The sequence below is a fragment of the Acanthopagrus latus genome, chromosome 4 (genome assembly GCF_904848185.1).
Source record: "Acanthopagrus latus isolate v.2019 chromosome 4, fAcaLat1.1, whole genome shotgun sequence".
NCBI classification, from domain to species: domain Eukaryota; kingdom Metazoa; phylum Chordata; class Actinopteri; order Spariformes; family Sparidae; genus Acanthopagrus; species Acanthopagrus latus.
In genome coordinates this window covers 15867747-15891994 of record NC_051042.1, presented here as the reverse complement: position 1 = coordinate 15891994, position 24248 = coordinate 15867747, and the positions used below count along the sequence as shown (strand labels likewise).

At 39.5% G+C, this 24248-nt stretch overlaps 1 protein-coding gene across 8 annotated transcripts in view; it reads right to left on the bottom strand.

Moving 5' to 3' along the window:
* LOC119018500 (protocadherin-9) overlaps positions 1 to 24248 on the bottom strand; it is a 209267-nt gene that overhangs the window by 136384 nt on the left and 48635 nt on the right. For 5 of the 8 annotated variants that reach the window (XM_037096214.1, XM_037096216.1, XM_037096209.1 and 2 more), the window contains exon 3: positions 12110 to 12211. The exons of 2 other annotated variants lie outside the window; for them this stretch is intronic. In XM_037096214.1, the coding sequence (XP_036952109.1) occupies positions 12110 to 12211 (102 nt within the window). Of the gene's footprint in view, positions 1 to 3419; positions 4494 to 12109; positions 12212 to 24248 lie in introns of those variants that run through there. One more of the 8 variants, XM_037096217.1, reaches the window with a different exon arrangement.

The window sequence follows — 24248 nt, the reverse complement described above, 5'->3', positions numbered from 1 at the left end:
TGCTAATGTGGCTGACAATGGGAAATCATTTGAGCATTTGAGGGGATGACTGTTTGGCCCCTGAGAAGAAGTAACGTGGCTGGAAGAGATTAACTGATCACAGTTGGAGAAAACATTCCCTAGAAGAGACTGTGTTTTCTGTTTTGCAAGCATGTTAGATCTCTGTGCTTGTACTGTGCCACTTGAATGTGGTTTAAAATGACAAAAATGTGAACGTAAAGCTAGTTGTCAGGCATGTACTGCAAAACCCAAGCGTTGTCAAAAACTACTAAGATTGCTTTTAAATTTCAAACTGAATAAAGGTACTCCATATAGACTCCTCAATCAGAATATGATGAATGAGATTTCAATTGGAAAAAATGTACAATTTAAATGGTTTGACCTGATGAATTGTTCAGCTGCATTCTTTCCATGCCTTCTGTCTCAGCTTAAATGTGTGGGGGCAAACGTTTCTCCCTTTCTAATAATGGAGGCCTCCAATTTGAAGATGACCTCTGAAAAACCTGAACTGTTTTGAATGCCTAGACGATAGAAAATTAGCTCAAAGCCGCTGTGGAAGATGAATGCGCGAAATATTCACCAGTTCAGCACACGCCTTCCCGACCGCTAACATTACCAGATCACTCTCATTCATTTGCATGGACGTAATACATCTGAAAAAATAAACCTCACAATTACTTACATAAATCTTGAACACTTCCATTGAGAGGTGAACAGATTCAACATTTTGCCATAAAATTTTTGGATCATTCCTTCTATTAATTGTCTAAAAGCATAGTTCTATTAGGCTACATTGAGCAACTTTGTGAAGATAGTTCATATGACAATTACAAGAATATGCCTAAACATATACAGTGCTGCATGTAACTTGCTTGTTTTTCAAATTGGATTTCTCTACTGGGCATTTTGTTGTGACAACAAACTGATGTCCTCTCTGCAGTTAGAAAAAAAAAAAAAAAAAAAACAATGAGTAAAGGTGGAAAATGAGGTTGAACACACATATTTCCCATGAGATTGCCCTCTGATTCTCCATTTCTTGTTTCCACAGCTCCAATTAACAGCTTTGGTACCAATTAGTAAAATCAAGCCTTTCCTGACAGAAAACCCATGGGGTTATATGTGTCAAGAACTACTGCTTGAGCTGGAAAAAAAGTTTTCAAAATAAGCATGGATCTCAGTTGGGAATAATTGGGGCAATGAGGTTAAATGTCTTTGTTCTACACGTTTCATTCCCTTTTGGCCGTTATTTTTATACATCCAAGTCTATATTGCTATTGGTAAAAAAAAAAGTGTTTAACTCCCAAAACAAATTTCAGTCTGTCGTTTCTTGACATTTTGACAAGATCTGCACATACATAGTTTGAAATGCAATCTGACTCTTTCCGTAGAAACAAAAAACGTGCTATTATGTGCAGTGGTTTCGTTCTCCTCTTTAGCATCCTCTTAGGATAATGAGGTGCATAGCTCTAGATATGGCAGGGGTATCAATCTGAACTTCGCAGACAACCTACAGGCCTTGCCCAAAGCCAACATGTTTATTAGAATGCCAGGGATAACAAATGACATAACATGCTTCCCTCTTTAATAACCCTGTACACCTACAAGATAACAATAACAGAGATGCCACACTGAGTGCTCCTTAATTCAATTAAAAAAGCATGGACAATGAGCATGCCGTGTAAAAAGAAGTCCTTGAGGCAGTGATAAACTTCATAGCAGAACATTTTCTGTGAGAGATGCCAGATGGACGTTTTGCGTGAATCTTCCGCTTAAAGGGGAGGCTTATTCACAAACAGCATCGTCTCGATTCAGCAAATTCATATTTTTTTTTTTCTCCAGGACTATTGTACATAATGCATTAGCGCATAACTGTTCATGTACAAAAACATAACAGAAGATTAGTTAAGAACCTTTAGAGGCTTAATCCATTCACTCCTAGTTGAATACCTTCTTTATTAATAATATGTAATCAGTAATAATTAGTTATAATTATTCAGTGGGTTTGGGTGGACATGTTTTTTCACTGTAAGTTGATTCTGTACTACTGATGTATTTAAGCACCTTTTTATATGACAATGTCATTGATATAATTGTTATTCATATTGTTGAGCATACTGCTATAGGTAATGGATCAATATTAATACTATATATACTTGGCCATAATTCAGGGTTGCCTCAAACATGTTTAAAACCTGTACATACTAGGACTGTTATGTCCATTTTTGTTTCTATTTGTACATTGACTATATGTGGATGGAATTTAATTCTCCTGGCATTATTAGTACAACAGACATTACATATGTAAGCAATCTTAAACCAACCTATATTATTTATTTAGTATTATTTCAATACAAGAACAAAACTATACAGTTGAATGAAAACAGTGAGAGACTACAAACCCCTGCATCACAGTCAGATGCTTTGTATGCCTGTGCATCCACCCTGACCTATTACTGGCCTCTTTAGAATTACACCACGCAAAGATAGATTTGGAGATACTGATGCCAAACATCACATAAAATGGTTTGGGCTTTTTTAGAAATCACTCAATTTCCAAACAAAATCCATCCTCCCATTGTTGTCGGCACTAAAGCGAGAGTGCATGCTGCAAAGCAAATGAGGAGAGCCTTCTGGCAAAGAGCTGTGAAGAGCGGGTGACAAGAGGCATGACTTTCTATTGTCAATAAAAAAGAAAGCGTTGTTGATGTAAATACAGGACATAATGGATCAAATGCAGACATTTAGCATTCAGGAGGATATTCTGCTACAAGCCATATTTTTCATGTTGCACAATCTGTTGGACTAAAATGTAATGATGTGGTTCCTTTCTGAATCTTCAGCCCAGTCCCTGGGATAAATTAATAGCAATCAACATTTTTGAAAACCACATATACATCCTTATTATATACCGTATTAACACTGTGGAAAGAAACGTGTCATATCACGTTCACCTCACTTTCACATCGGGAGGTTCAGGGGATGGTGATATAGTAGGTGATTTGGCTGCTGAAGCAGTGATTGCAGTTCAAGTCTGTGTTTCAGCATTTGTAAGTGAGAAACCACATGATATCTTTGGTGCAGAATCAAGGTATTTCAACATTTATAAGCCTAGCACCACTAGATATTTTTAGGTTGACCTTGGGACAATTTCCAGCCGTGTTTGGCAGCAAAACTTGCTGTTTTTAACAAGATGTGGGGACATTTCCAGCTGTGTTTGCAGTGGCCATAACAGGTAGTTTAGACGAAACCACAATGTTTTCCTAATCCTATCTAAGTTGGTTTTGTCCTTAATCCTAACCACAGTTTAGAGCACAGTATTGTGACAAGAAAGCAATAGAAAATTGAACCTTAAGACACATAAAATCTTTATTTATCTGTGGATTTTGCAGAAAAATATTTTGCTAACATTTACTCTGGCGATTGTGTTGGGATCTTCTTTGTTAATCTTCATGTTTTTTGACAAAAATTATAAAAATAGTCACACCGATGTGTCTTCAAAACATTCCTGCATGACCCAAAAGGAGCATGAATGCTTAAAGGGAAACAAGGAGGCACTGTTTAATCTCTCATTATCTCTATAAAGACAGCCATATCGCCAAAACATCAACACAGATTTATAGAAATAAACAACAGCTGCTTGTCATAACTTATTTCAAGATGCATGAACTAGTGACACTTGCCAGTTGCAAATGGGCTACATATTCCTAACTGAATTGGCAGAGACACAGAGGGTAAAACAAGTCTGGAAGTGTTGCGAGGTAAAGGTCGCTGATAATTAGGATGCTAATTAATATGTGACCCTGCTGTCTGGCTGACCGGCTGTCTACCTGCACCATGTTAATCATTTTAATCTATACCAAGTATTTTCTCTCCTCTCTCCCACTCCCTCTCTCTGTCTCAGTCTGACACAGAGAGAGTAAGGAGGACAGACAGAGTTATACAATACAAAAGCTACTCAACATGGAGCATGTTTTCCATATATGTTTCTTGTATATAGAGCAGACAAAGACATCATGCAATTTTTGGATTCCTTTCCACACATATGCACTTGTGTGTCTGCCTTTCTCTCTCCATGTCGTATTCAGAGAAGCGTATCCCTATCCAAGAACCTGGCCCTCTCACTAATGTTCCTCCTTGTCAGAGACAAAGGGGTTTTAAGACTGGAGGATTTGGCAGGCTCTACCACTTGCAGGCAATATTTCAACCCATCCATCTAGCTAGGATAATAGAGTGTCCTTGCCTTTCAACGCCTGGAGGAGTGACCAGTTATCACAAGCCACCAGCTCCGTTGTTAATAAAACAGGGGATGGGAGGATCGAGTTGAGGAGGATGATAAAAAAAAAAAAAAATAGGAAAGAAGTATGGAAAGAAGGGTAGAGGAGAAATGGGTGCGTGCTATTTTGACAGACGGCTGGCGAAGGTGAAGTTGATCACGGTCAGCCATCAGTGCCCATGCTGGCAGGAGTCCTCTTTTAACATCTTAGCACTGGATTCTGTGAAGATAAATTTAGCCCCATCACATCTCTCTTCAGACCATGGAGAGGAGGGGAGAAATGAGGAGAGGGGAGATGAGAAGAATTGGAGTGGAGAGGTGGGGCACGCAGTGTTAGGCTGATCTAGCTAATGGCCAAACTGACCTTCAGAGAAAGTCGAACAGTGAGAAGAGTAAGTAGTGTGTCATACAAAGCCACTGCCGCTTAATCCAGGTCACTATCATTACTCTTGACTTCACTACTGCCTCCTGATTTTAGGCAGGTAGCAACCTTTCCACTTTGTGTGGAAAATACATATTTAAAGATACAATATGTAACATTTCTGTATTAAAATATCTAAACATGTTATGTCTTTTGTTGAGTTGTGTACTTGTATCATCCCTGAGAAACCGTATCTTCTAATCGTATTGGTAATATCGGCGCTTTAGATCCAGATGCCTGTCGCTATAACTTTACAAAGATGGTCAGAGAGTGGCAAAAGAAGTCTGCAAATGTAACTAAACAAAGTGATATGGATGTGATATATATGTGACGTGAATAAAAATGTTCTGCCTGAATGAAGACAACTCAAATGATCCGATGCTACTCGTGTCTTCTGTTTTGTTTTGATTTTGAGACCCCTTACCACAAAGTTACATATGGTATGTTTAGGCATAAAATACCATCAATTTTACATTTTAATGTTACAGTTAAGCTTAGACTAGATCGCTAGCTTTCACTGTATTCACCACACTATGTTATCTATGTGTTATCGGCCCCTCTTGAAATATTATTTCATGACAGTTACCAAACAAAGAGCCTGTGAAATGTCCAAACACGGGTAGAAAACTGAAATTCACACCGCGAGTAAGTGCTAAAAGCAGGAGTAAATGAAAACTTGTCATATGTTTTCCAACCCATGCAGAGGATTCATGGATCAAACACTGCGTATCTGTCTTCAGTAACCACCACAATACATAAATCTGTCACGGGCAGGAGTGCGTATGAATCAGCCCTCATGGGTTTCATTGATTCTTTAGTGTGTGTTGGACAACTGGAATCACCCATGTAATATAAGAAGAACCAGACATGATGTGGGGGCAGGCTAAGAGGAGTATTACCCGCAATAAAAAAGGAAAATGCTTGTTTGGTTTTCGTGTTATTTGCACTGCCGAAAAAAGAAAAAAAATACAGAGACAAATTATAATATTGAAAAAAAAAAAAAATCTTCCTACTTTTTATAAACATTGTATTATTTAATAATTGCTGGATGTAAACAGCTTATGCTTTCCCAAGGCAAAACTGCTTGGCATAATTTCAGTTATTTTAGTGAGCTTGTGCCTTATCGTAACATTAAATTGCTATGATGTTTCTCACCATGCGCAGAGCATCACTGCTGAAGAAGCAGAAAGGCTGACTAAAGCATAGTAATGTATAGAGGCAATATCATTTGGAATTTTAGAGTAGCGCTGGTTTCATATAAAGGAATATCACCCCGGGCCTCTCCTCTTCTCTCTGGTTTTATCACATTTTTCCACTATACACTCCGTGGAGCATTTCTCTGCCATACCTGATTGAGACATAGTCTCAGGCAAACACCCACAATGACAACTGCACCTCTCTCAGGATTGCTGCTGAATCTCACCATAAAGTTTTCCTGTCAACAGAGCCTGTAAAACATGCAGCAGTTTCCAAATCTGAACAAAAAAAGCTTTGTTGTAGAAAATAACATCTCTGTACAAAGGCTAGCCTGGTCAAGAAAGCCGATTTATTTTACTTGATTCACAGAAGGCTATTCAAAATGCTGAAGGAGGCTTGCTGCATACTGTGCTGCAAGGCACCTTTCAGAGTAAAGACTCAGGCTATTAGTAAAAAAAAAATCAAAAGATACATTTTCTAAGAGATCCACAGGACAAAATACAGAAATAGCAAGTGATAATCTGTTTGCTTTAATTTCTTTTGAGGTCACTTTATTTTAGTCCTTCAAAATGATTTTGATTAGTTCACTATTTTCCTAAATAGTAGCAGTTACTGTGAGAGATCAGAAATGTGTCCTCTCAAAAGAAAATATAACAAAAACAAAATGCTTTAACTAAACTAAAAAGAAGCAGTAGTAAGGAAACATGTCAAACCAAACTCTATGACAAATACTGGCATCCAACGGGCCAATCAGCCACAAGAGGCATCACATATTTGGTTCCAAAATGTGATGAGCGATGCACGAATATGTCCTTTTACCATTTGAAACTTTGACCTTTAATCATGTTGAACGCTTGAAAACAGTTCCATAATGCATAAGCCGCTAAAACTGACACCAGCGTACTGGGGTACCTGAGGTAACATGTTTTAATGATGGTACTCATGTTCTACCACACTTTTGAAAGACTCAAACTCTTTGACTGCTTTAGTTCTTGATATTGCACAATGCAATCAAAATCACCATAGAGGAAGAATCCAAAGCAGTAGCTGATTCACCTGAGTAGCTTACATATTGTGCCTTGGCTTCACATTGCAGCATTACTGGCTATTCTATTTACAAACCCCCTAAAGTCTCCTCTCTCATCTCAGCTTGTACCCAAATATGATTTAGCACTCCATCCCAGTATCTTTTAAAAGTCTGATCACTGTCAACATTAATAGCTGCAAGTGTCTGTTGCATTTTGCTAATGTGATTTTCCAGCTTGGTCAATAAGTACATTTTAGAAAGTAATGTGTTTACCCATACGACTAAACCACGAAACTATATTCGCCATTGGCTCATTCTCAGCCGCCACAGTGACACCGACAAGGATTGCTTTTGACAACGTACCTAATGTCACCTTGGCATGGTTTAAAACTCACACAACTGCAACTTTGCTATACGAATGCTAGCAGACACTGACAATGTGCCACTTTTGAAGGTCAGAGGCACATAAAAACAACTCAACATATGTTCCCTTCTAAACAGTGCAATACTGTGGGCATACTTTTCTTTCTCTTCCATTTTACCAACCACATATTTTCCAGAAGAAATGATCTACCCTTCAATTCAAATTGCCTTTAAAAGGTCTGCAATCAAAGCTGGTTAAAATTGCAAGCACAAACAAGCTGAGCAACGTGCATCTCAGAAGAAGGTGCTCTACTTTCTCTCTGCTTCAGCCTCCTGTCTCTCTTGATTCCCCGATCTTAACTTGGTTCAGAAGTTTCTTCAAACTCACACACCTGCTTTGCCTTAATAGCTGTTGTCAGCCTCAATTTCAAGCACAACACAATGTGTATGACAAAAACAACTTGTCAAAACCAGGATTCTGCACACTTAAATGACTTACAGGATGATATAAAGCTACAATGGAAATGTGCCTGGTGAAAAACACAAGGTAAACATCAGTCACTTGTTACTCATGTCTGACTTGTTTAACACAGAAAAAGAGCTTAAGCTAAATTAATACTATGTAATATAATTTCCTATTGTGAATTTTCAAAAAGGGAGGTTACGTGTGACAGTTCATTGTAGTGGAATGTAGAAAATCCTTTTGGGCATAGAGCTTTGATTGTTTTCCCTCTGTGCCAATATCTTAATACATTTGGAAACGCCAGTGTTGCAGACACAGGTAATAGATATACATGGTAGTATATATATTGATCCCTATGAGTCTGGGGACCGCAGAGTGAAAAACTCCCAATAAATCAGTGGGACACATGCAGTCTGCAAGGTGACTTTTCCAGTTTCTTAATGTGTTTTTCCTGCCGCAAAACAACTACTCTGGAAGATGCAATTTGTTGTGTGTTGTGTCTAGTTTACATAACAAAGTCCGGCCTCCAGTCCCATCAATATGGTTTCTGCATGGGATTAAACTATTAATAAAAGCAAGGTGTCTCTGTGGCAACAGTGAGCCCAAAGTGTCACCAACCATGGGAGAGAATAATTTCAGCCAGCTGTGCCTTTTCACGTTAGTTCTTGCCACTTCTTCCAACCCAGCCCTCACCGTACAACAACTCCCTGATGCACTCCGAATGACAGAGGAAAGGAAATTATCGAACACCAATACAATAAAGCTGTCTGGTAACTTAATAGGACTGCTGAGTAGGGGCACTGTGGCCATCTTGCTATGAGGCGATAATGAGAGTCATCATTCCCTCTTGGGCTGGAAGAAAGGGGCCTCCTCTGCGGTAGTGGTGTGTGAGTGTGCACGCGTATGTGTGTTCACGCATGCGTGTGTTTGTCTTTGAGCTTCTTTAGTCCGGTGAGGCCCAATAAGCAAACAGCACAGTGCTTTGACAAAGCCAGAGCGATCTCCCACTGAATACAGCTTGGGAGAGAACTTTTAAGAAATTCTGTTCATTAAATCAGGCTAAAGTCCAAATATTGACTTTGTACGCTTAAGGGAGACGCAAAACATAGCCTGTCCTATATATTATCGTACTGGTCTCTCAACCATTTATATGTTTGGGGAATATGTCTCAGGTTGATGATATAAAGGCGTCTCACAGCAAAGATAAAAGTAACATCTGTTAATAGAGCCTAACATGAATTCAGACTCAGTGGGAAAGCCGCAATGATGTATGTGTACAAGTGATATCATGCTGTGTTACCACCGGACGGGTACTTGTTAGAATCAATCACCGATCTTCAAACAATTGGCTGTATTCATGTTTATCTAGAGGAGGGATGAGTAGTATTCTTTTGGAAAACAATTGCTAGACGCACACAAAATAATCCCTCTTTATTGTCACTTCTAACCCATTATAAGATTGTTTGGCTCTCTGTATCTACAGGACAAGTTTCCCAGCAGCAGAGCGGAATATGTTAAAAAGGACAGGTGACAAAACTGTTTATAACATCCCTGCCCCATCAGTAGGCTACAAGTACAGCTGACTTTAGTGACATTTGTGTATTTTATTGACTTAATATGTTGCTAAGTTGAGCCCCTGCTGTGTCAAACGGACTTTAGAGAAAATAAAAATGCACTTCCATACCTTATAACAAGTACAAGGCTTTAGTGCGGAAATCAGTCTCCATTGTAATGTGATATCAGTATACAAAAGCGCAATAAAAGCATAGGCTTCAACTTTCCTTGCAGCCAACAGGAAAAAAAATTAAAGGAAGTCAGGAGGAGGTACTCTACACAGAAGCACATCTATTACGATCCACGCACCGAGCTCCATGAGATCCTCAATGAATGCTAATGCAATTTTCCAGAGAATGATGGGTCTTGAGGATTGGTCAGATGGCAGTGTTTTAATATGTGTTGATCTGTTGGCTTGAACATGAAGGTGTGAATTGCAAGTTACCATGGAGATGCACCCTGGTTAAAAATGAACCACTACCGTAACACTGAAACTCCGGGGTTGACCCAGAGTTTTCCTCACTAATCACAAATCCTGCTGCATGGTACAGGCCTCTGGTGTCATTAAGCCAGGGAAGACCAGGCCAATTGTAAATGTTGTGTTTACAAACCACAACCAACAAATTCTGCTCATTCTGACTTCAAATCACCAACCGGGATTCCATTTGATGATATCTCACACATTTAGAAACATTGTCTACAAGGAGCTCAATGGACATTAAAGCAGATCCTAGGGGATACCGTCTGAGGTATTCACATGTCGTGTTACGTATATTTGGTCTTTTAATGAACATTTTTTCTGTATTGTATATGACCAGGGGAGAGAAAGAGCGAAGAGAAGAGGGAAAAGAGAGTGAGTATTGGGACATCAGTTTTCAACACTCTCATGAAGATCAGGCTGGCAGTAGAACATTACAGTGTGATTGTGCAGGGATTTCTTTCACTCTGTACCCAGTATACTGTAAGTTGTAAGCTTACCATAGTTAAACAGCCGGAGAATATGGCAGACAGAGGTCAAAAGGCATCTTGTGCTCGCAGCCATTTATGAATTAAACAAGAAAATGGAGTTTTCAAACATGGCACTCCATTTATTTCAAAGAAAACTGCTCCCCCAGACGGAATTTCTAACCATTCTCTACTTTATTGCACACAAATGGGAGTCTTTCTCCCATTCTGCATCAACTGTCCAAACAACAACTTATTCAGCTCACAGTGACTCTCAAAATGACATAAAGGCTCAAGTGTCATGCCAAGGAAATGTTTCTCCATAGTTTTAGTAGTTTCAGTCTAGTCTTTGCAGAATGAAGCCACTGCAGTAAAATCAGTGTACAACACAGCATTGTACCTGAGGATTTGATGCCAGCCCAAGGGAGTTCGGGTAGGTGGGACATTGCGTCTATACCACTGTCTCATTAGCTTTCCCCATTTACTGGTGGGGGACCCAAGGGTGCACAACAAGTGATAAATGTTTAATTTAGGGAAAGTACAACTAATGAGAATATAACTACAAGATAATGATGTGTAAAACAAATTGTGACAAACAAACTGTTTTGTCTTCTTTAGTATGTATTATAAAAGTGCACAATTATATGCAGTTAAATGCAAAGCCCTCACAAAATATAGGAACACTGTGTCAAATGTACTAATCAATACTTTGTAATCTATGTTTGCATAGTATTTGCATTTTTTAAGATATAATCAACATGAGCGTTTGGCATATTTTCCCTTATTGGTTCTGCCTACTGCAATCGCTTATCTACAGTTCACACAACAATAGCCATGAGAGCCTCAGCAATGTGAAATACGCTTACAATGAGGGGGCACACACACGGCTGACATAGAGAGGATGTATTGACAACAACTTATTCAAATCAATAACTCTCTGTGCTTCCTAATGCCTGAGCAAGGACCTTCAGCTCAGACAAAGACACCTCAAGGTTTAAGTTTTCCAGTGGAATATTCCAGGCACACAATGTAGAGATCAGAAGGAATAGATCGATACAGATATATGGACGGACAGGGAGATATATCTGCCTGTCTGTCTATATATCTATATCTATCATTTTTTTATATATCTTTATTAAAAAGATATACTACTCCAGATTCAGCAGCTTTTTAGGAATTATCTCCATCCATCACCGCGTATAATACACATGATGAGTAGCGAATGTACAGACAGCAAATTATGTCTGCATCATAAAAGGGCAAAAATAAATAAACTTGACACTGTGGTTTACAATGGAGCCGGTATATGGTGAGACTCCCAGTGTACAAGAACACACAGCCCCCCTCCCCATGTTGACACACTGTAGTTGATAACGGAGAGTAAGAAAAACTGACATCATTAAGATTCACCAGTGTGCAAGCACAGCAACACAAGCGAACCTCCTCCAAACCCCAGATGACTATCAAGCACTGTGTTTTCTAAGCATGGAGGTAATGAGACAAATACTTATTACTCAAGTAAAAATGGCATGGATATTAGCATCGCATCAGGCACTGAATTTAATGATGGTGTAAGTACAATATGTCACAGTAACTAAGAGGCAAAATAAACTACAAGGAAGAAGGAGGAAGTATGGAGAAAGCAGAGTCTGTGTCCCACACAGACGCATGCCTGAGCATGGATGGAGTCATGAATGAGAAAATGACACTGAATGTAACAAATCATAACCAAGCTTAACATGCCACTGTGTGGGATGCTGAAGTAAAACTGCTATACAACATAATTAAATTCTATTGAAAGTAATGACTCGTGTCAAGTGAATCTATGGTGATCATTTAGTGACAAATGGGACCATCAGTACTCACTAAAGGGGTGCAAGGGGTCCAATATTCAGGGTTCAGCTCGGCTCGGGGACGGAGGTCCAGATATTCAGGGTTCAGTTCAGTTCGGGCACGAGTTAATGTTCCCTTCATGAGAAGATTGAAAGAAAAGTCTGTTAGAATTGCTTGTTTGGCTTCGATTGTTTTGTCATTTATACATGTAGGTGCGGAAGAAGACTCAAAAGCCCTAACATATGTCACTCCAGGGAACAGAATAGGGAATATAATAATTATGTAGAATAACTTAAAAATAATAGAAGTCATCATTTTTATCACACCTATTTTACTGCCCTCAAATGAGCTTAACTCTGTACTGTCATTGCTGAATAAAGATATACCATTAGCAAAGAAAAACCATTAACTATAATGAATATTCACAGCAGAGCAATTAAAAAATGCCAATTCAACATTCCACAATGAATTTTCAACAGGAATCCCTGTAAAATTAAGACCAAATTATATTCCAAAATGAGGTTAACATCCAGTTTTCGATTCCTGAGGCCCTATGGCCTAAATGACAGGCCAGTGGAATAGACTGAATCTGCCGGGCCCCATGAGGTCTATGATGTATACTGTAATTATCTGCTGATTCTCAAAATGGCTGTGTGTAATGAGGCTATGCTGCATGAAGCCCCAGGCATAAATCACTGTCTTTAACTGACTTCCAGATGACCAACAACACAGAGCAGAAGCAGAGAGAAAGGAGGGACTGGGTTATCTGGGCAGCAGCACTATATAGCATCCAACTTGTGTTTCTTATCAGCACAGGCCATATTGTTCGCTGAACTTGCTTACTTAAGTTTTCTGTCTCCTAAAAATAGTCAACTCACTTGCACTTATTTTCAGTTATTTATCTGTTTACAGCTTGGCTACCAATGTATTAACTGCATGCGGCTTTATTTAGCTATGCAACACAGGTGGAGACTTTTTATTGATGCTGTGTTCGGCTTAACTATGTTGAATGGCAACGTGCCAGTCAGTCTGTCAGCCTGTCTGCTGTCACTGGCATGAAATTGTTTCCACACAAACATAAACAAATAAACAGCTACCGCACACACCAGAGCACAAACACACATTTGGAAATATGAAGTTCATATTTTTTCTATGTGAATGCAGGCCCAGCCACAGTAACAGTCACTCACAGGAGTATAATGGACCATGTACAGAACTGAGTCTGGGGTAACATGCTGTAAAATTCAACAACATACAACAGTAAAATCTTTTCACATGTGTCCCAACAGAATATTAATAGAATAAATAATGAGGCAAAAGTTTCCATCCTTGGCTGTAATATTGTCATCAGCCATCATCAACGAGTCCAATGTCACAGATAAAAACAGTCTTCAAATGGGCTTGAAAGTCAGTTTGCAGATTACCTAAATCATCACACGTCAAGACTGAAACATAATACAACAAACATACATTTTAAATGTAAGTATGATTTATTAACTGTACAAATTTAATGAAAAAAAAAAAAGCTACAATGATGGCAGAGCATTCAGTGTGCTCTTTGTGAGGTTCTTAGTCACATTGAGTGAACATATCGACCAACAACATAAAAGACAAAGTACGATTAATCCAGTGCATTTGTAGTACGGCATCATCGCAGCCTCAAAATGTACTGGTGAGGTGAATCAGGATCCATCCCAAACAAACAGAGAATACTTCAAATTTCACAAACATGGAATCTACTGCAGTGACCAATTAAATTATCGTATTGCATTGGACAGGTGTTTCTTTTTTTCACATCTTTCACAGTAAAACGCATGATTCTTATGTACACAAGATGCCACCCTCCAAATATTGAAAATGTAACATAATCCACATACCAGAAAGCAAACATTCTTCTACAATTATTCCTGTAGTCACTTACAGTTTAGGCACAAACTGCCATCGCTAAACCAAACTCAATATTAGGTTTAGCCTATAGTATTCAACCACAGATGCTCCGATACCACACCTATGAAAATGGCCCATTACCTTACAATTAGCATCATTATTAGGATGTATACTACATTATATTGTTGAGCCTACACAAGCAGCCAGCAGATAGTGGCTAATGTGAGCTTTTAGCTTAATTGAAATCAACATTTTGAGCTGGATTCTTGTAGCTTATTGTATGCTAAAGTTTTTAGCTGACGCAAACACCTGCATATTTAGTTTTGAATCTATGACATGCTAATATTGTAAAGCAAAAAAATGTATAACTAGCATTTAAGTATGGTCCATTCAGTTTAATGATAGAGAGTAACGTTCAGTATACAGCTTAATAAAAAATGCTTACCAGATTCTCTGAGCAGAGGAGGTCAGTGAGCAATGCTAGCTCTGCCAAGAAGTAAATTATGTTTGTGCTTCAAATAGATTAACTGAGCTAAAGGTTTGGGGAAAGACTGCTGGCCTTAGGTTCCACTGGTTCTCACTGTAGGCTCGGTGGGATGTTACAAAGCAAGCAAGGGCACATAGAGCAACGTAAAACGTTGAAAAATGTCTTGAAACAAGGTTAGCTTAAAGCTAATTCTAAGCTAACGTTTCTGAGCTAATGCTCGCTTATCTTACATTTTCAGTGGCAATTTGTTTACCACATAGTAGGCTTGTGATAAGACTGACACTTATTTATGCCATTTTCTAAGTAAAAATATAGATAGATATGAATTAAACCTGCGCGGGCTACTGTTTTAAAGCAAATATGTAAGCAACAACAATATGGACCATTCGTTTTAATGTTACAGTTTAATGAAGCTGAATAAGAATTTGCTTACCAAGTTCATGTTGCCTTCAGGTGCGCTACTGTAAACTCTGTAATCTACGCCTCTTTGAACTGCAGGTAATATGGCCGTCAACAGGGCTGTCAAGGTGCGCTCAGTTTAAGTGCATCTCTTAAACTTAGAAACCTAAACTTCAATAGCTAGGAAGGTTTTTGTAAACAGGATTTTTTTTTTCTTTCTATTAAATTGATGTTTTTTGCCTATCGTGCCAGACCAGATCTTGAATAAACATCAGATGTGGACCTTTGAGTCCCAGCTATGTTAAAATATTTCTTTGGTAAAAGTAAATGTCACCCATGCCAATAGTTCTTGAGTAAATGTACATGTAAATCCACTTAAGTATCAAAAGTGATTTTCTAGGAAAACATAATCTGAAAGTAACTAGTAAATAAATGTATCAAATAAATGTAGTGAGTAGAAAGTACACAGTACAGTAAATTTACTTAGAATACATCAGGTATTTGAAACTGTCAAAAACACAGAATAACAGTTATATTTGATAATATTTTTGAATCAGGTCAGAAACCTATAATAACCATAACAACCATAATAAGCACACCAAAACATCTCTAAACATCAACACATTTGGATATTGTATAAACACCATGACAAACATTTGAGAAAGTGCTGAGGATGTAACCTTAGAGCATGTTCTATTTGGATAGCTGTTAATCTTACTGAGTTGGGTTAATTTATTGCTGGTGTATGCATCCGCTTTCTAGTCCCAGAAAGACGCTAACCATTCCAACATGAAACATTCCAACGACACTTTCTCTCACGAATTCTTCCAATTATTGGAGAAAAATGAGACAAATAGGAGAAAGAAGAGTCGAGCAATACTTGGAAACTTATCTCATGATGCATCTTCTTAATATATGCCACTTGTCTGTCACTCTAATTAATAGCAGTCCTTCTCCATGTACCACCCAGAATATGAGATTATTTATTAGTACCTAGCCATTCATCACTAGTGTTATAAGTGACAGAGAGACTGAGAGTAAGAGTTGGCACCATTATAATTGATCATTTTTCACTCCAGTGTCACAGTGATCGTGGTAAATCCTTGGTTGCAGCGTGTGCTACTGTCAACGCTGACAACAAAAATGAGGTGCGGGAGCAGAACACGTTATTGAGATTGATTGAGCGCTGGCAGTGACGTTAGATATCAATACACTTTTCATCACCTGAAATGGCAAAAGTAGAACATTTTGAATCAAAACGTTGAAAAAGCAAAAAGATAAACAGATGATTAAAGTTATGGGAGAGCAAAAAAGTCCACCGTTCTACTTCACCATGATATTTTCTGCCTTATTAACATCAAAATGTATATTTTGACTTTCTAATTGGTGCTGTCAAACAATAAGATTGAAATGATATGTTAGATAGAGATTTTGTGTTTTGACTTGATTTTCCATATCAAATGTACCAGTGAAGAGGCTGAAGAGACTGAGGGTGGCATGACTGATGGAGAATCCCACACTGAGAGTATTCCTGAAATGTACAGTGCTGTCGAGAGGACAGTTGCATTACAAATGGGGCCAAAAATGAGACAGAAATTAAACCAGATGCATCATAATGCTGTCTCAACAGCCTTTGCCAACTGACTTTTGGTAACTTTCTCTCCGGAGGCTTGTTGCACATCTATGCTGCAGTGGAACAGGGATTGAGCAATGCATTTTCAGTTGGTGTGGGTGGGACTGGCATCCGTCATGACCAGTTACATCATAACAGTCTGGACAAAAATAAATAAATAAAATAAAATGCCCCTCCCAAAAAGAAACAGAGCTCCTTGTGTGGGAGATGCAGCATCATGATAAATGATTATATGGCACCCTATACTCGTGTGGGAGGATATACAGTAACACATTCGCAGTGTTTTTTTTTTTTTTTATGGCTCGGAGAAAGCATTGCTGAATTCAAGAACAGGTTAAATTATACTAGAAAAAAAAGGGGCCACTCAAGACTGGAAGTGGACAGCAGGGGTAGTTTGACAACAAGAAAGTGCATCCAGTCGCCATTTCCTGACATCTTCAAAGGGGGCTGACATCGGCACAGTTCTCATTTCGCACATCCCGGTGTGCAGTCTCTCCCAGGATGACAATCGCTCGCATCACAAACACATTTATACATGCAATTCATAGAAACAAGAAAAGCCATGTTTTTAGATTCAATCTTTCCTACAGCAAGTATTGGTGTGATAGCAGCATGAGCTCAGATCCACTAGAAAACCTTCACACCTACATTTTCATACCTGCTTAATCTAGCAGGGATCACTGGAGCCCATTCCAGCAGACTCTGGGCAAGAGGCGACGTACACACTGGGAAGGCTGCCATTCTGTTACAGGGCTAGCACACGTTGACAGACAATGTTATTCATGTCCATTGGGCAATCTAGAGTTTGCAGTTTACCAAAACTGAAAGTTGTTGGACATTCCTAGGTAAGTGGAGCGCATGAAGTGCGCATGGATTCACACCCAGAACCTTTTCGCTGTGAAATGACAGTTCTAACCACTGAGCCACCGTCCTACGTACTGCACCTACCTGTGAAATTTAGCACAGTTGAGTTCATAGTGACTCACCAAAACGCCAAATGGGCACGAGTAGGCAAACCCTCAGCAACCATGTGGCTTTGTCAGCACAAAGCTCAGCCATTTGCCATCATGAAATTAGAGTCCCGGGTGTTTTTGCCAAACAGCATCGAGTTCTGCTCCCTCTGTGTCCAAAAAGTGTTTTCCACAGATGAGTACTTCTAAAAACTGTAAGCATTTGGAATGCAGCTCTGGACATGCTGTTGGTTGTTTGTTCGGGAAGGACGCACTCACAGTTTCTAACGAGATCGGGCTCCTTTACTGATGGTGGTTAAATGCACTTACTGTATCATCTGCCAAATGACAGCATATGTAAAGACTATGCATGTATCTTACAACACTACATAGTTCTACAGTTCAGAAGGGTCATCTTTATCACAAATAATTGGTGTAGCTCACTTTGGTAACCCTAATGAAAATGAACTTTTACGACCAACATGTGAAGGTAAGAGGAATAATAGCATGCTGCGGGAAGCCTCTGTGGACCTGTAAAGCTACTGCGTTGAACTTGTCTGCATGCTGTGGGCTGAGAAGATGAGTTTCATTAGGGGGATGAAACACACTTTAATCAGCTTTCCCATTAGTCTGGCCCTGCCAAGCCTTCCTAGTCACAGCAGACCTTTAGTTCTGTTTAATTACCTTAGAGATACCACTGTATGCACTCTTCCTTGACATCACAAGACAACATTTGTTTCACAACAAGTGTTGTGTGTGTGTGTGCTGCCGCTAAGAAAAGAACATGATGTTTATCTCGTGACTAGTGGTAAGACTCAAGAGGGCAAAACAATACTTTGCGTGTTATGTGGATGACTCACTCAGGCACCTCTTGGATCATTATTTATTTACTTGGCCATTCATTTATTTATTTATCAACTAATTACATCAATATATTAACACTAGCACTTCATTGCGGAAGAAATGGATGTGAGGGTGGCCGTCCGAACTGACAAACAGAAGGTGAAATAACTAGTCGTCTGAACAGGTGATATATGACGACGGCCATATTCTACTTACTGTAGTGTTAATAGTTAACACTTAAAGTGTAGCAGAATCAATCAGAGCATCGTCTGACTTGTCTCTGGAAATTGCCCAGTATGGGTTAATATATTATGGCTATAATCGCTCTGCGCTGGCACGGCTTACCCCTTCTTAGCAGCCTGCTGACTTACAGTCGGAGCTGTGGTAATTCAAATGAGCCCATAAAGTGTTCCTGTGTGGGGGAATCTCCCTCTGGACATCAGATGGAGATCAGCTGAGCGGCGATGTCTGGCCTTCCACAATCCAATCCCTATTTCCTGCCAAGTTATTCAATTCCGCTGTTTTGTTTTTTAACATTTTGGCCTGCTTCATTTTTCTGGACTTCATCGCCAAGTAATACATTGTTTTTAAATGAAAAGAATGTAAAACGGGTGTCAGGGTCGAGGATTGTGCCGTTTGGATCCAAGGAAAGGAAAAGTGTACAACGCGTAGGAGAAAGGAAAGGAGGGCAGGGAAGTGGTGATGATTAGAAAACGAGAGCGAACAAGAGGATGCTACTAACTTATTTATATTAAGCTGTTGAGATGGCCGGGCGAGAAAATCTGTGATTATTATTCTTTGATTTGCAAAGCCATGCCATGATTGGCCCTGCCTTTGGTGGCGGGCATTAAACTTTATGTTTATGGGTCCCAATGTTAAGCCCATTTCCACGCTCCCCATTCCACACGCTAAGTATTGACATTCCATTTAAGTTGACGACAGTGAGGAGGGTATTTTATGACAGAAATGTAATGGAAATGCATGCGGCGGGCATTGCAGTAAAAAATATCACCCAATTACAAGGACATCTTTGCAAAGTTGCAGGGGTAAAGAGGATATGCATGATGCACCTCTGCTTTGTTCAGAAAGAACAAAGCAGAGGGAATCTTCCCAGCCCTCCGCCCCTCCACTCTCTCTCTCTCTCTCCTCTCTCATACAAAGAGAATATTCTCAAATAAAAAAGCCAGTGTATGCATGTGCACCAGCCAAAATTAATATAAAGATTATGTTTGATATGATAATTAATTACAAGAGTTAAAAGTGCCCCCGCTACATATATACATTTACAGAGACACAATACCTTGAGTTTGGAGAGGAAAGGGAAAAAACAAATGGACGTAACGCTGTAGATTGTTAACACGGTTATTCAATGAAGGTACTTTGTGAGCGAAGAGGAAACAAATTAGGTTAAAGTCTTGTGACAAGACAAGTAAAACCTTGATCAATTAAATGGTAGAAAAAGACGGCGGCCCAGCACTCAATGGGGGCAGTCTAGCTGTTACAGTTTCATTCTTGAGCCACAGAGACGCATTGATTCTCCCTGGCACCCTGTCCTTGTCATTACAGTCGATGCTGAGGCCGGCCCAAACCATTCTCAACAACCGCTAATGGCTTCAAGGAATTCAGCTGGACTTGTGGCAGAACTGTAATAACCACACTTTCATGAATTTGGAGTGCGGCGTCGAGAGAGCAGGATGCTGCAGGTCGTCCAGAGAACACGGTGAATGCATTAACAAAACAATCCTCAGCCATTACTGCACAGTTGGAATTACTTCTGTTCTCAGATGCTGAAATGAGATCGGGGTGATAGAGACGTCAGCTTTTTTCTGATGAAACAGGTTGCAATACCAAACAAACAGTTCATCTTTTTCAAGAGCTTTATCCCACCTTTTAACTACCAACACTAATATATTTTTCTTCGTATTTATTTTATTTTTTTTTCCGCTTTGCCCTTCATCTGTTCTATAAGTGCACCTTTTATCTCTCCAGTGTAGCATACGGTTCACTGGAGGTCTGTCTGTGCTTCTGGCCTCGGAATACTGTTACCCAGGGAGTTCTCCCAAAGGAGCGATGTACAAAAGGAGAAGAAAGTTGTTGCAGAGCAGCACTTTTCTGCTGAAATCAGATGTGCCACTCCGTTGTGTACTTTTCTGACCTCCATTTTCATGGCAGACAGTAGTTATGGCTCACTCCTCTTGAACAGTATCATTTTGTATGGATGAACTCTGTACCGTCTAAACAGGCCGCCTCAAAGACAAACCTGTTTTCTGCCATTATCCCTCTTTACTCCTTTTAATTGGTATTTTTGCGGCGCACGCTGAGACAAGTTTTCATTGCAAAAAATTAAGCATCCACTCTACCGTTTCCTTTATATTTTTTAATATCATATTTTTTCATAAACATTTTGAATCATCTCTACTTTGAGGTCCGTGGCAGTCGTTGCTAGTGTTGAAAGACAGCTCGGATTGTTTTAAAATCTGGAACATTTCTTTAAGATCAAACCATATGCACTCTTCAAAATTAAAATTCTGTTGAACGTACGCGAGAAAGAAAAGACAAGTGATCTTATGGAATCCACTGAGAGAAGGGGTGACGCATAACCCCCTGTTTCGTTGTCAGAAGAGCGAGTGACAGCTTTTTTTTTTTTTCTTTTACAGCTCCACCACCATCCTTACACAACGCAGACATTTCCGTCTGACTGTAAGTCTCTATCTATCTGCTTCTGTCTTTGTTTTTTCCATCGCGTCAAAAGTTCTTTGTTCGTTGCGGAACTGCTGCTCTGCTTCAAAAGAGCTCAGTGAATCGTTGAGGCCATTGCAGTAAAAGGGCTGCGTTTAAGTCAACTGAGCATTCCCCCTTGCGGCCAAAGAATGTTTTCACCGGAATACGGCCAATTCACAGGCATATGCCCACCTCCAGACACATCCTACCCCACCCTGTTAAATCTAACACCGGACAATAAAGGGTAGAATAGTTCTAAGAATCTAAAGTAGCCTAAATCCATGGTTTCCAATTTGTGAATATGGGTTGCAAAGAAAAAAGGAAGCTTCCTGCAGTTCTGTCTCTACTATAAAGAGTGAGAGACATTACTCTCCAACGTCCTGTGCTGAGCGCATTACGTTACTTCCTTCCTGATGGGGATTCTTATGTTCTTGAAAAAATACTGACTCCCAAGATTGAATCCTGTACAGCCTTCAGGTAGGACAAAGTGTACATGTAAACTGAATGGCAACTCTTTTTCTGTGCCAACTTTTGGACATTTTTAGCAACAGGAGCACGGATACAGGGCTCCAAGGATGGCTTTGTCAGTTCAAACCACTTTAATCCGGTTGGAAGTACAGTGCAGCACAGCCTTTATGTGCAGGGATATTAAACTCTTAAAGGTCCAGTATGTGGGATTTACTGACAGTAATGGTATACCATATTCACAACCATGTTGTCATTTGAATCTAATGATCTGAAACTGAGAATTGCTGTGCTTTTTTCATACATTAGAATGAGCCTTTTCTCCACCACGTCTACCATGTTGCACCACTATGTTTCTAAAAGCCCGTTCTCACTCCCGACATGTCAAATACAGCAGCCTGGTCAGTGGCCCTCTGCTCCTTAGTTTGATGATGCAGTCAACCCTCTACCGCCTGTTCTTGAAGCACCCCTCTAGTGCAGTATAAAAATAGCAAGAAAAGTCAGAGTGACCAGAGTGATCAGATGGGTCATACAGTGGACTTTACCACAGGTGACTGGGATTGGCATCCCGTTTGTGACCCAGAGTGATTTGTTTTAAAGTTATGTTGATTAAGTAACTTGATGTGAGTAAAGTATGTCACTTACAACACTTACTTTAACCAAAAGTTTGATCTTTTGTAGATTCGGAGCCTAAACCTAACCAAGGAGTTTTGTTGCATAAACCTTATCAGCTAGTTTTGAAGCTTTAACTGTGCCCAAATATGTATAAAGTCTGCCAACAGTTTTGAAAGTCTAATGTTTGGATGTTGCGCTGGACCTAGCACTTAACATATTAGCCGACTAAACTGATGAACTATTAAACGAGTCCATTGCTGATTGTGTGCAATGTCATTAAAATATCTACATTAAAATATCTACACAATATTGCCTTTTCCCCCCTCACCCTTTTAATAATGACCAGCTTAAGAGATCATTGTTAAGTACAAACATGGAACAAATCAACATACTGCAGAGTGCAAAGGAGCCAGAATGTCCAACAATGTCCTGCAGGATGTGCTGTCAAGTTAACAGCTGAAACCTGAAAAAAAAAAAAAAAGCAGCAGAAATCTGTGTACTTATCAGTGGCCAGCTGTGCCTGTGATTGTACCTGCGAGAGAATGTAATGTGTCTTTCACTAGATGCTAAAATGTTCCTTACACGTCCTCTACAGTCCCCTAGCCTCATTAGAAACAAGATGTGGCCATTAACGCAGTCCCTGAACTCTAGTGAGGGTCCACGTATACTGTCATGTTGTATTTCTCGTATTTATTAAGAATTTTGGAAAAGATGAGTCCTCTGGGCCCTGTGTATGCCCCCACCTCGTCACTCCTGTTAATGTTCCTCTCTGTCTCCCTCTTAAAAAAAACTGCGTAAAATCATGAAATGGTAATAATATCGCTATGAAATTGCTACTGAAAGCAGTTGTTTTGTTCTGCGGTTTTTCTTATCAGACACTAGTAGTCACAGCCGGGTGCCAAATGTAAGGCGGGTTCCCAACAGTGCTCAGACAAAAGCCTTACCATGAGACACTGATAGTCAATTAAAATTTCATCAATTGGGTGAAAAGATTCATAGATGTGTGTCTGTCAGCGTGTCGCACGCTGTTTGAGAATGTTTATGTTCGGAGTGGCACCGCTGACAGAGTGAGAAAATGCCCGCATCCATCAGCACTTTTTAAAAATTGCTAAACTTGTATGATGGGCATAGCAGACGTTTTGTATTCACGCAGACAGTTTTTCGGTGGATTTAACTACCTACAAGTCATGATGGTCAGGCATAGGGATGGTTTTAGCTTAAAAAATGACATCCTGACCCGTCTCTATAGGGGTATTATAAACACTGAACATTTCAGTGTTGGTAATAGTTGCAAATGGCCACAGTATGCTAACAGTTGCGATGGAGGTCGAGAGATATATCCTGAATCACGTCTGGCACATTTTTATGCCGCAGAGCTGTCAAAACCCTTTTCAATCAGTGTGACAAGTATAAGGAAAATCCCATCCGCGCATTTCTTTTTTTTTTTGCCTAGAGTCAGGTAAAATGATATTCATCAGTGGGGAGAATTATATTTATTCTTTCATAACATCTTGAGACAAAGCAGAGCCCCAACTCAATAAGAAACGATCAGTCCCTAAGTTTTCTTCATCCGGCTCCGCATTCCAAAGGGAACTTACTCTTTCATTCAGGTACGTTTCCCACTCTGCTCTGCACCACTTTGGTACAAAAATAAAACGTAGCTTATAGCTTGATTTGTTTGCTTGTTCGTCGTTCATTAAATATGTTGTAAAATATGTGTTTTTCTGATTAATCTACCAGTGAGCTGTCTTATTACTTTCCATGTTTACCCTCTGAGAAGAAAAACTGAGAATGTCGGGCAAAAGTAATGTAATACAGATTGGAAACAGCGCTGTCATTTTGGGTTTGTATACGAGAATTTTTTTTCTTTGCTGACATGAAGGTACATTCGGGAGAAGCTGCAAATTAAGATTGAGCTGATTTACATTGCTTCAAATGGTCTTCACAGACTATTTCTAAACAAAACCAACACTCAGAGAAACTATCCTACAGCTTGAAATGCACCACGTGCTTGCCGTGCATTAAAATGAGACACTCAGGGGTTCAACATCCATGCTGATGTAACTGTCTCTCTGAGGACTGCACCTGTATCTGAACATAAGGTATTGTGCTTACAGCAAATCATCTGAGAAGAAAAACGCTCCGTTTTGTTTTCTTTCGCTTTGTCAACAC